This window comes from Elgaria multicarinata, chromosome 1, assembly GCF_023053635.1.
Source record: "Elgaria multicarinata webbii isolate HBS135686 ecotype San Diego chromosome 1, rElgMul1.1.pri, whole genome shotgun sequence".
Taxonomy (NCBI): Eukaryota; Metazoa; Chordata; class Lepidosauria; order Squamata; family Anguidae; genus Elgaria; species Elgaria multicarinata.
The window spans coordinates 53,797,648-53,811,414 of NC_086171.1; the positions used below are offsets into that span (position 1 = coordinate 53,797,648).

The 13,767-nt window shown below is 42.2% G+C and overlaps 1 protein-coding gene across 1 annotated transcript; it reads left to right on the top strand.

Annotated features, from left to right (window-relative positions):
• Positions 1 to 773: 773 nt before the first annotated feature.
• On the top strand, positions 774 to 2,245 carry LOC134413636 (gametocyte-specific factor 1-like). The gene is given in 3 exon segments (XM_063147698.1): positions 774 to 893; positions 896 to 1,253; positions 2,028 to 2,245. Coding segments are annotated over 3 exon segments (600 nt in total). The 5' UTR covers positions 774 to 835; the 3' UTR covers positions 2,212 to 2,245.
• The last annotated feature ends 11,522 nt before the right edge of the window (positions 2,246 to 13,767 follow it).

The following is a 13,767-nucleotide window of genomic DNA, read 5'->3' on the forward strand; positions in this document are numbered from 1 at the left end:
TGCCAACAGACATCTGAAACATTGTCATCTTGTGGCTGGTGAGAGGTATAACAGACAAATGTCAAATTGTCTAACTACATTAACGCAGACAACAGGGAACATTTACCATTGTAGGCCCCAGGAAAGTGATCACTCCCTGTTTTCCAGTTCTCTTTTATTTGGAACGTTTATTTAGGAAAAGGCTGTCTGTCCCACATAGATTCCAAGGTCAATATCCAGTGCAATCAGATGGGGGTTGGTGGGATATATATATATATATATATATATATATATATATATATATATATATATGCCAAGCTCACTGTTTTATTTTGGACACCCACAGATTACATTTTCACTTGACAGATGAAGAAGCAAAGGCAGAGAGATCCAATGAACTGCCTAACATCACATGGGAAATCTATGGCAAAGCCAGGTTGATAATGCACATGCCTAGTATTCCATCTTCACTACGAAATCATCATTTCTTCATATTAAAGTAGCTGCAAAGCCCAAATCAGTCAATTTCGGATTACTCTTAATGGTGCTTAGTTTCATTCATTTCAGTGATGCTGGTAGCTATCAGAATAGTTCCAATTTAATAACTGCTAAATGATATGCTGTACTAAGCACACCCTTGCTAGAAATTACACTGCCCATCGTGATTATCCAAGAGGAGAAAAACGGCCGCGCGCCAGAAGTCGAAGGTTCGTCGTGCTTCTGCACGTGGCGGTTTGCAGCCTGGGTGTTGTTGCCCAGCTTTGTGCTTTCCTTTCTGTTCCTGAATTGTCCTGGTCATATTGGAAGCAGGAAGACACTCGTAATTCAGACAGAACAAAAAACCCAGAGACCAGCTATGAGCTACAAGGGCAGATATTACTTAGACACACGTGAATCTCAGCAGCAGGGTTACCATAATTTGTGCAAGATTCCACCAGCTCTCAAAATGTGGGTAGCAAAGACAGCTATGATGCTTTGGATCCTGAGAAACTGATGCAATGTCCATATGACAAACATCATCAGATCAGGGCATGTAGGTTTCCCTACCATCTTGTCAAGTGCCGTAAGAACCATCCTGATATTGTGCAGCAGCTGGTCACGTGCCCATTTAATGCCCGTCATCAGGTCCCCAAAGCAGAGATCAAGCAGCACATATCAAGCTGTGATGACAAAAGATGCATTGAGCAGGACGTTGCAAGTCAAGTTGATCATCACAGAAGAGAAATCAATGTTGTAAGTTCATGGCAGTCTCCTCCATGCGACGAAGACTGGGGGCCTTGCTAGACCAGGCGTTAGTGCGGTGTGAGGCCCGTTTTCCCTCCTGTGCATCCAGATGATGCACAGGGGAATCCGGAGTCAGGCCGTGCTGAAGCCTGCCTTAAGCCGGCATAAGCGAATTCGCCTATGGCCCGGCTTTTCCGCAGCCCTGGCCTGAGGCTGGGGCTGCGGAACGTCTAACAGGGTCCGTGGCTTTTTGCGGCTACTCGCGTACTCGCGAGTAGCCGGGAAAAGCCACGGACTGGGCACAGCGCTCATACGAGCGCTGTGCCCATCGGGTCGGGGGGGATCCCAGGGAGGGGAGGGGCAGGAGGAGGGCCGGACCCACCAGGAGAGAGGGGGGGAAAGCCGGACATCGGCGATGGCAAGGGGGTGGAAGCCGGACATTGGTGATGGCAAGGGGGGGAAAGCCGGACATCGGCGATGGCAAGGGGGGGGAAAGACCGGGATCGGGCCTGGCAAGGTGAGGGAGAAGATCGGGGACGGGATCGGGGATGGTAGATGGGGGGAGGACGAGCGAGCAGGCAGGGGGGGAATCAGGGGCAGGGAGAGCCGTGGGGGGGCTTTATTTTTGTAAAAAACCACTACCTACCTTCTCCGGCGGGGCTCCGGCGCACATGGCTCCTTTAACAAAACAAAAAAATGGCCGATGCTACGGGGCTTCCCGTTGCCCCGTCACGTCGTGCGTGTAAAAGCCAGCAACAGCGCGCGCTAGCTCTAGCGCGCCGTCTCCCCTCCTCCCTGCCGGCTTATCCGGCAGGTCTAGCAAGGCCCTGGGACAAAGATCTAGCAGACCAGTCAAACTCCGTCTTCATTTGGGGCATAAGCCGCTGTAAGGTAAACAGTTCTGGATCAAACACGACAATGGGTTATAAGAACCACTTAGCTTCAGGTCTGCGAGCTCCCAGGTCCTTGCCATTTGAACTACCATGGAAGAACAATGCTGAAAATTGAAGACCGTGGCAGAAACTGTCCCATCCAGTGGTTATCAAGTGCTCATTATCTACTCTCTTCAAATGATTGGAGTGCCAGTTACGAGACTCAGACTAAACTGTGTCCCTGATTGGGTTAACTAAACAAGTTCTGAAAATGCAAATTCTTAATCCTAAATATGGAAGTTAACAATATAGTTGTCTATGTTATGTTAATAGGCAATATACATTTGGATCTCCTATCAAAAGCCCAGTGAAACAGGCAGTGATTGTACAAAATGCAGATGAACAGGAAAAATTCTCAATTAATGGAAATTGTAAAATCCCTTGCATTCTCGATGAGTACACACAACCAAAACTGGTGCTGTAGTTCTGAGTTGTAATTTAAAAATGGTTATAGTATTGTTTGGATTAATTTTACTGTATTTGGGTTTGCTTGTTGATAAGAACAAATAAGCGTTATGCACAAGGAACTCCTCTACAAAAACAAAGAAGATGAGCAGGAGAAATTCAACAGTTGCTGGAAATAATTAAACCCTTTGATATGAGAACATTGGATACATACTCTTTGGGAACGAAGAATGAACCTTTCAGCACAATAAACCTTTCAGCACACAACTGAAACTGGTGCCATAGTTCTGGGTCGCAATTTGAAATGGTTATGCCATTTTCCTGACTTCTTTTGCTGTATTGTGTTTGCTTGTCGAACAGAACACTGATCTACTTGCATCCCTTCATACCTGTTCAGATGCTAAAATTTGTCTTGCATCTTTCAGCAGCATCCATAGTTGCATATTTAATCACCTTGCCTGGGAAGAGATTGAGAAAGTGCCCCAGTAGTATAGTGCTTTCTGACTACTGGAAGTAGCGCTCACTGTTCAGGGCTAGGAAGAAATAAAGGGGAAACTGTAGTTGAGGTGGCACAATCCATGCCTATGATTTTGCTGCTTCCACTGTCAGATCTTCTCTTTCTATTCTCTCCTTCGTCACCCACTTCCCAATGCTGTGCAATGTTCCTGTCCATTTCTGGCACAGACTGAGGAATAAATTGTTCCAGGGACAAATAGGTGGAGGACTGTACCTGAAACCCTATGGACCACGACTGTTAAATTAAACTGAACAAAAGCACATGGTCAGGGGCAGATTGTCTGGGCCTTCCCCACACAGTATTGCTCTCCTGGAAAGCTGTTGATACCTTGGTAAAAACCCAGGCAATTGAGCACCGCCATGTGTTTTCAGGACATTTTAAATCTTCATAGTGAAGTGATTATCTAGGTGCTCCATCACAAATGAAAGGCAGGATGATGTCATAATATCCTGAGATGATCACTTATCTGAACTAAAAAGCAACCCAGAGCGCTATAGTCTGTCCCCTGACATGCCGAAAGTGCTGTGTGCATCTGTCTTTATCCCAGCCTTCACGATCTGAGCTTCCCGTGGGTATCTGGCCACAGTGGGAAATAGACTGCTGGACTAAATGAGAGGCTTTTGGTCTGATCCAGGACACTCTTCTTCCTTAGTCTATGGGCCGCAGCAAAGGTCAGTAGTCTTTGCTGCCTCCCTTTTCATGTCAATCAGGTGCATGATCATAAAGCTTACACTATCAAAAGGAGCTGGGCTGGGCCTTTATCTTTGAGATGCTTCATTGATAAATGCTCAAACTCAATTTCCTTCATTTTCAAAAGAATTTTGGCAAACACAAGTTGGCCATTGATAGTCCCTCTTATTTCGCAGGCTTGTGAGGAACGGGCATGTTTAATTGCTGAATGAAAATGAGAGGCTTATTTGGAAGCATTTCATCCTCACCCCAAACAAAGGTTAAGCCCCCAAACACGTCCCATAAGTGCTTTCTTGTTCGACAACCTTTGTAGATTTTTTTTTTATGTTAGCATGGTAATTTTAGATTCCGAGGAAACAGTTTTGGTTTCTGGTTAATGCTTAAATTTGCCTTTTTTCTGGCTACATTTCTGCAAAAAGAAATTATTGTAGAACTTTAAACTTTAAAGAATTTAAAAGCAAGGTTTATTAAAACAATTCTTAGGGGAAGTGATTATCCAAGAGGACACTCTTCTAAAAAACAAAAACAGCAACAACTTGGGAGTCATTTCTGATTTAGAGTTTTGCGCCATTGTAAACTTCTGGACTTAGTTCCAATTCCCCTCGGCCCCTCTCCCTCCTACCTCCACCAAAACAATCCACAAGGGTTGCAATACAGAGATTCGCAGTGGCTGCCCAAAAGTTGAGAAGAAGATTCATAGAGGTCAATATGGTGAACTGTAATGATGAAATTTAATATGAAGTTTTAATGTATCAGTAGTATTAATTTTTATACCTTTATGGACCTTTTAATGTAAATTCTAAGTGTCTCTTATTTTAATTCTTTGTATTAAAACTAACTTTTACATATTTGTGGGCACCTTTTAATGAAAACCTTTTTAGTATCTTTTTGTATTTTACTTCTTTGTATTGTAATATTTTTGCATGCTTACCTGTATTGCTGGGATATGCATTTGTAAAGTTGATATGACCATGATGGTTGAAACAACAAATAAACCATTTCAATACAGTCATTTGCTTTAGCCACTTCATTTGGGAGCATATCCCCTATATGCTTGCAATTATTTAACCACTGCAGCACAGAGTGCCACTTTTGGAGACACTGGCAAATGAGGCCTTGGATTTGATATATTGCTCCCCAGCTCAAATTCCACGCACAAACAGGTGGCATACAGAGGGGTAGAGGGTCCGGGACTCACAGGGTTAAAGTGCCAGGACCTTTTAATCTGCAGCAATGCTGATATCATCTGCCACCCTCTCAGACTTCACTGTTCCCCCAAACAATATATTGTTGTGAGCTATCCATGCTTTAGTAAAAAGTATTTTGGTATGGCTTGGTCCTGAATGGGAAATTAAGACCCATTAGCTTTATAAAGTACCTACAAAAGACATTACATAGATATAGATGATTCAGATATATAAAGAGATGGATCAATACAGTTGGCTGCATTTTTGGACTCTCCTTGGGATGTAGCTATGAGGACTATCATGGAGTGTGCCTGCGCTTCAAACTTTATCACTGCCACAGCTGACAAAGCAATTTGTGCAATGTTGTCTAGGGCACTCTATGGCCTCTATCCATAGAAGAGATCCTGTAGGCTTGTCCCCAAATATTGGGGGACAACTGATCCACTGACACTAACATGCATCCAGGTCAAAGCACACATGTTATGGATCTGGGAGAGGGGATTATTTCCCCACTTAAAGGCACTTTGGATACAGTTGAAGTCTAGCTGTTAAAAAAAGGTTTATTTTGGAATGGGGAAAATAGGAAGAACATGGGAAAGCAATCAAATTCCAAATAAAAAACAGTATAATCGATCTAATATATAACTAGTTACATGTTACCTATTTGAATAGTCTTTGGTTTCAGAGCACTTGTAGAGTTCCTTGCAGAAAGGAGGACTAAGAGAAAACATGTTTGGCTTCCTGATTAGATGTTGTCAGGAAGACCCAGACTGGGAGCAAAGCCACATATTTATGGGAATCTGAGATAGAGAATTTTTGTTTTGTCAGTGTGATACCTTCCATTTCTGATGTCATTGCCCTAGTCAGCAAATAAGAACAGTATTTAGTATCTAGATCCACCTTCTTGATAACACTAGATTTATAAAAGAACTTGCCAATTCCAGATGGACAAACAACTGTGCAAAAGTGCTTAAGTTTTCAATGTAGTTTGGGAAACAAAAGGTAAGATTTGACTTATTCGATTTTCTGTCAGGGTGCTGAAATGTAGACACAAAATCCATACATCCGTATCCACAACCAGCTCAATCCGCAGCTCAATGGTCAGGGATTATGCAAGTTATGGGCCTACAACATTTGAGTGTCCAAGACTGGAAACCACTATTATGGAGGAACATTTAATCATGTGATCCTGCAGTGGTAGAACCCACACACAGGTTTACCAGCTCAGTGAGAACTAGGCCTAAGGCTCAGTTTTATTCACACTTACTTGAGAGTAAATTCCATGAACTCTGTTGGACTTACTTCAGGGTAGACATGCACAGCTTTGCACTATTACAGCACAACCTTATGCATGTCTATTCAGAAGTAAGTCTCACTGTGCGCATTGGAGTGCCTAGGTAAGTGAGTAGGATTATAGTCTTCATCTCAGAGAACTAAGGCAAAGCATTTTACTGAATGCCCCATGGGAAATTAGTAACTAAATTGGAAACTATAAATAAAAAAAACATTAATGTTGAATGTTCTATATGGAGCTATTTAAAGGAAAGATAAGGATCAGTTGAACTGGAATTTTCTCTTCCCAATATTTTCTATTAGCAAGCTTGGTGAAGGGAATAGGCTTTTTTTTTAAAAATGAAATTGTGCTGACACTGTTAGATTGGGAAACATTGCAACTAGAAACAAAAATCATAATGTTATAAAGGACAAATGCTGTGCTCAAATATTTGGCAAAACGTAACAGTATAACCTGGAAGGTCATTGAGCCAGGAGTTCATAGGAATGACTTTTAGTTGCTTAGTTTTGCTTTGAGGATCCTTCTCCACTAGTGGCAGAGAATGGAACACAACCTTATTTATTCAACTTCTGTACACTGGACACAAGATTGAGTTTGGATCTTATTTTGGTAAGCAGGTTGATGTAGCTTCGGCAGGATCTACACTACTGCTTTAGAAGTGCACTGACAATTGTTGGAGCCCATGACCCATTCCATAGACCATTTTCAAAACCACTTTCAAAGTGTTATATCCTGCTGGGTGTAGATCTGGCCTTGGACTGCTTCGGGCACAGCCTGATTTACTTCTGGTCCAAAGCAGAGCCTTGACTTGCTGCTTCAGGTATGGCCCCCTTTGTCTCAGGTCTGAAGCAGAACTTCACTGGAAATCCAAGGCCTTGTACATCTCCCCGTTGACTTACACGAGAAAACGGACAAATATTTAAAACTTTTAACAGAATTTGCTGAAACTTGTAGGCATAATCACCACATCTGAGCGGACGAAATCAGCCAAATTTTAGATAAATAGATACAGGAATTTTTGTTCAAATAGCCTTTAAATTTTCTCTGGTTGTTGTTTTTGTTGTTGTTTTAAAAAGATGCCTGCATTACTTTTATGTCTTGGCAAGCGTAGTAGTGCCTTGGATTTCCAGTGAAGGAATGACATCTGCCAAATTTCAGACACATAGTTGGCAATTTGTGCAAGGGCAGCCTTTACGGTGACACTGGCCACAGTGACACATGCCTTAGTTACATCTCAATTGGATTACTGTAATGCGCTCTACATGGGGCTGCCTTTAAAGAGTGTTCGGAAACTCCAGCTGGTTCAAAGAGCTGCAGCCAGATTGTTGACCAGGGCTGGTTACAGGGAGCATACAACTCCCTTGTTAAAATAGCTCCACTGGCTTCCAGTCAGTTTCCGAATACAATTCAAACTGCTGGTTATGACCTATAAAGCCCTATATGGCTCGGGTCCGGGTTATTTGAAAGACCATATTCTCCCTTATGAGCCTGCCCGTGCTTTGAGATCTTCTGGAGAAGCCCTTCTTTCAGTCCCACCATCTTCACAGGCGCACTGGTGGGCACATGAGAGACGGCCTTCTCAATGGCTGCTCCAATGCTTTGGAACTCTCTTCCCGAAGACTGGCTCTCTCCTTGAGGGGATTTTGGAAGCAGGCTAAAACTTGTTTGTTCTAGCAGTCCTTTGGAGAATACTCTGGTCCTTCATCTATGTTAATGACTTATAATTTTGTTGTATATTTTAAACATTTATGTTTTAATTTTAATTTGTTTTGTACATTTCATTTCCCAGGTTTTACAATGTATGTTTTAAACTTTGTAAGACCACCTTGAGGCCTAGTATTGGGCAAAAGGTGGGATAATAATAATAATAATAATAATAATAATAATAATAATAATAATATACAGTTTTGGGGAGATTCAGGCTTTGCTTCCAATCTTTTGTCTGGAAGGCAATTCATATGCACATGACAACAGAGCCAGCCCTTCCATGAGGCAGTCCTCCTATGAGGAGTGGGAGAAGCAGCAAATCGCAATCTACCCTGCCAGGAGGCCCCCATGGGTCCCACCAACCAGGGCGATAGGTACCTGGATGGGCAAGTGCTGCTGCTGGGTAGACAGGTCCTCCAGAGAGTACTAGCAGCTGCTCCCCCACTGTGACGTTTGTCAGTGGGAGAGTGAAGGTGACAGGGTTCTCCAGAACTACCACCTGGCAGCACTGGAGTGGGTACACTAGATACCGCTGGGGGAGAGCAACCAGCAGGAGTCTCTGGAGCAGCCACCCACTCTCTGCCTCTTAGGAAGATCCAGAGGGTGGGCGAGTTCTCTGAAGAAATGGTTAGTACAGCTCTTCAGAGAGCCAGCCAGACCTGGATGCTTGGCTGGCTATCTGAGGAGTGTGGGAGATTCTTTAGAGCCAGACATTTTGAGAGAAGTGTCCCGGGAGATGGCCTGTTCAGGATGTACAGTATATGCTTGTGACGCCACCACCTCACACACAAGGCTTTGATGCGCACACCTCCCTCAGGCTAAGAACCACCACTTAAATACCCAAGGAAGGGGTAAAAGGAAAAGTATAACCTTTCCCTTATAGCAGAGGGAAAAGGTAAGGAGATTTGGAAAAAGGCTTTTCTGTGAATATAGCAGGCTGAAGGTTTAATGTAATGTGTTTATTCATGAACCAATAGAGCAGGAGACACAGCCAAACTGACATGTGGTTTTATGGTAGCAAAATAAAGAAAATGTTTATTGTTGTTTACAATAATAAGGATTAGTTCCTTCAAATTCTATTCCAATACTGCCTATCCTTAAGAATACTGGTAGTAACAAATCTAATAATAACAATCCTTAGTCCCTTTGATCTTATTTTCACTCACTCCTCACACAACTCCTGACAAGAAATCACACAGCTAAACACATCTACCCTCCAAACCCAATCACCAACCGAACACCCCGAACCACTCAGCTCCCCTATATATATATACTCCCCCCCTTTTCCACAGCATCACCAGCCACACACACTCAGTCCAACATTCCGTTCTCTCTAGACATACTTACTCAGACATACCTAAGGGAATGGAAATGCGAGTAACGCCACAATGTTCCTCACACATGATGGTGTACATCAGGGTTACTGAACCTCAGGCCTGGAGGCCATATCTGACTCTCTGGACTTCCCTAGAAGGTACACCCTTCCCCTGGCCCCACCTCCTTTCTCCGCCTGGAGCTAACCTAGATCATCCACTTGAAGCTGTGTGGCACTGTGGAACAGTGATCCAGGAAGTCTTCCCTCCATATTTGCAGGCATGGCTGAAGGAGCAGGAATATGTGACCTGCTTCTGTCTCAAGGCAAGGAGTATTGCCCTAATTACTCATAGACTGTTGCCTGACCTGAGTGGAAGTAGCCTCCTGCACAATCAATTTCCCACCTTAAGCAGAGTATTATTAAATAAATGTGGCCCATTTTCCATCCAATACAGTTGTCTCATCTCTTTATTTCTGCTACCACTGCAATGACTTCCTTACATGGAAGTGAGTTGTGCAGGGGAAAATGCACATGAAGTGGTCCGACCAATGCAAATCAAAGGATTTGGGTGGGGAGTAATGTGCTTATGTGTCAGAGCTACTCACTATCTCCTTCATCCGACAGAATCACACTTCTTGAACTGCTGCATCATCCATTTTGCAATGTGAAGGTGACTGTTTTCTACTTAAGTGCAAGGGGAGGGAGCAAAAACATTCAATTCTAATTTGGTTTAAAAACGAGATAACTGATCAGCAATTTTTTTTTTGAATGAGAAACAGAGCCAGCTAATCCATATCCTTAAATACTTTCACCTTCTAATTTTATCTACTGTTTACCCAGTTATCCAACAGATCGAATGCCAAAATGTTGGGCTGGCACTTATTCAAGCAACTTAAGCAAGTTTTGCTGCAACCAAGGGGAAACACTTAAGTCAATGCTACAGTGAACAGCAGATGTGTGTAGTTTATTTTCCATTAATAGAATGGATTTTAATAGTTTGCATGAGGTCTTATTTATGTTCAGAATTTCACATTAGGGACCCGAGGTTCACTGTGCAAACAGAACAGCCATGCCATCTGCCTTGATATATGTTGAAGGAAACTAGGAAACATCTAGAAATGTTAACTATCCTTAGCAGTAAGAACAGTGAAGAAGTCTTTAAAAATAAGAGAAGAATCTGTCATAAATTCCCTTCAGTTTGACCGTCCTGTTGAATAGTTTTGCTGAATGAGGCAAAGGAGACGATATTGATGGTCACAGTCAATCACTATGCCTGTTGTCTTCAGACCACTAACTGATAAGAGAGAATGGCGTACTACCAAACCTGAGAAGAAAAAGACCAGGACCACATTCATCATGGTAGGATCATTGGCATATTTTGTTTTGTTTGTCACTACATAATGCATCATTTCCATGGCTGATGTAAAGGCTCCTGGGAAACTGGTGAATTTGGAGAGGCTCTGCACATCATTTTAGCTGTGAGTCGATTGGTTTCAGGTAATAATAAATACATCTAAGAATTGCCATTACACTAAGACTTAAACACTGAGAGCGGACAAGTTGACATAAAAACTCAGACTGGTTCAGTATTTCTCGACTGTTGGGCAAAGAGCAATATAACAAACATTGGTGGCCTAAGGCTGTTGTATTTAAATGTGGTATCCTTCCATTCTTTTTCTTTGCTACTTGAAGCATAATCACTCACTCAATGCTAATTTTTTTAAAGCACTTGGATTGGATCCAGATTTATGCTGGATCAGCTGTGCTGATGGAAGTAGTCTCACCCACCCCCTCCCTCCCATGGCAGCCATTCAGATCTCTGAAAATGTGAACAGAGAATCAAGAGACCCTCCTGAATGGGGTGAACTGTGGTGTAGGGAGCAGGGGCTCCTCCCAAATTGGGTGGAACGATCTTCTGCAAGTGAAGCCCTTCCTCGTGCTGAAGACAGATCATAGATCCAATCTCTTATGTGCATTTTTTTAAAAAAAAAATATGCTAAGTTTTTATTGTTTTAAATTGTACAGGATGTCTTTTTAGCAAATAACCTGGTATATGAATATTAATAATAAAATAATAAAATAATGAGTAGTCCACTAACAATGGGTTGCGGTGTGGAAAATGCTTGGCACACACCCCTGTTTATGACATTTCTGGCGTGGCATCATTTATGGTGGGTGGGCTGCACTGGGTCAGACCAAAGTGTGTCTATATGATTCTGGCTCCTTGTGTAGAGCTGGGCTTTGTAGTAAGCACAGAAACACCGTTTCTTTGTTTTTTTGGTTCCTGTTATCTGTCCCTTGAGGATTACAGCACAGCACTAATTGCCTTTTAAATTCGTGGGTGTTGTGTTTTGTTTTGGGTTTTTTTTAAAAAAAAGTGTTAAAAATGTTCAGAAGGAAGGCTAACAAAATCTATATTTAGAATAAATTATTGTACTCACATTACATTTAAAAGCGTGCATACGTTTAGGCCTTGTTTCAAAAGCTGAGCTCAGCACTTTCTGGCATTTTACTGTAGTGCCAATACATTTATATGGGTTGACACTGATATTTGCATCATTAGTTTATCTTGGTTAAGATTGGAGGTGCCATCTTTGCCCTCCAGAGACAGAGGACAACATTGTCTTCTAAGTTCAGCCTGCTCAGTGTGCTAATACCCTGTCAATATTTAGATCCTGCCTGCCTACATGGTGTAAAAGTTTGTTTTGTCATATTTTGCTCCTAGAAAAATATTTAATTTGAATGATTAGTTTCCTCCAAAACAAGCTGATTCCATATATTATAACGTAATCTCCTTTTGCCCTCCAGTTGCCTAAGGCAACTTTTCCCATGTGATCCTCCTTGCTTTGTCTGATCACATTCAGTTGTGTCTAAACAAGAATGCTGTGATGAAGACCCTCTCTCTGGTCACTACCCACGTTAAGTCAGATGTTAACAGTTCAGCGAGAGCCTCCAAAGATGATCTCAATGCAAGTTGATATAGGAATAATCATTCCTTCAATAGAAAATGTGGGCTAAAATAGACTCCCCCAACCTGGTACCCTCCATGTATTTTTAGACTACAGTTCCCAGAATTCCTGTCACAGGCCATAGCTAGACCTAAGGTTTATCCCTGGATCGTCCAGGGGTCAAACCTGTTCACCTAGGTGACACACAGGGGATTCAGTGCTCAGGCAGGGGTGAACCCTGGATGATCCCAGGATAAACCTTAGGTGTAGCTCTGGCCACAGTCTCCACAAAGGAAATTACCTTGCAGTCAGGCCCAATTGCAAGTTTGGGAATGGACTTGGCAAGCTCATTTTAGAGGGGGCTTGTGTGGTAGTGTGCCTCTTGCCTTCACAAACTGGTGGACAGGCAGCAGCACTGAGCAAAGTTCCAAGTCCTCATGGTGCATATGTAGTGGTTGGCACCACCATGTTTATAATGCTGGTCCCTCCCGTGATGGATCCGGCATTATTAATATGGTGGCACTAGCTACCATGCATACACAGGACAGTATCGTCACACAGCTAGGGTGACCATATGAAAAGGAAGACAGGGCACCTGTATCTCGTGAGTCTAGTATAGCTCCTGCCGCTTCATTAACTGTTGTGATGAAGAAGGAATTTCACCAGAGGCTGCTAAAATTCCCTTTTCAATAGAACTGTTAAAGATACAGGAGCCCTGTCCTCCTTTTCATATGGTCACCCTAATATATATTCATTTGGTTGAACCAGTTCAAAGTTTGAGAACTTTTTCTGTATGATACCTCCAGGCCACAACTGAGGAAACCTTCAGGTGAGATTCTAACGCATTGCTTAGGACTTCTCTAAGTACAGCCATAGTCTCTGAGAAGGATTTCCATGAGCACAGTGGCAAATGTTTTCGGAAGCCATAGCAGAATGAGTGCATCCCTGGGGATGATTATGATGGTTCATGCAGATTAAAACTTCCTTTATTTCCCTTTTCTGTACGTGCAATGTGATCTTAATATTAATATTTAATACTGAGTTAGTAGACTCACTGGTACCACCATTTCATTAACTTTAAATTTATTATCTGTATCTACTCTGGGAGAATCACTACAAATTATTCCAGAAAGAAAGAAAAGCATGTTAAATTAGAATCTCTTTCATGTAGAAGTGCTTCTAATATTGAAGATGAATGACACAATTTAATAATTTGATTCATTTGAATTGAAATTTACAATGCCTGGATGGTGTCTGCTGAGATGATAAATAAAAGCCTTGAAAGGACTTGTGATAAAAGGGGAAAAAATGGACTGTAAGAATAACACACATACTGAATGTACTGGGGAAATGTACATTAATTAGGTTTATGTGGAATATACAGATATGATGACATCAATAGAAAAAACACGTTATTTACCATGCAACTGTATAATATCTACTCAGAAATAAGTCCCTTTGAGTTCCATGGGGCTTAGGCAGGATCTACACTACTGCTTTAAAATGGTTTATAACAGTAGAAACAAGTGTTGGGGTCCAGGACACACGCCATATACAGTTTTCAAAGTG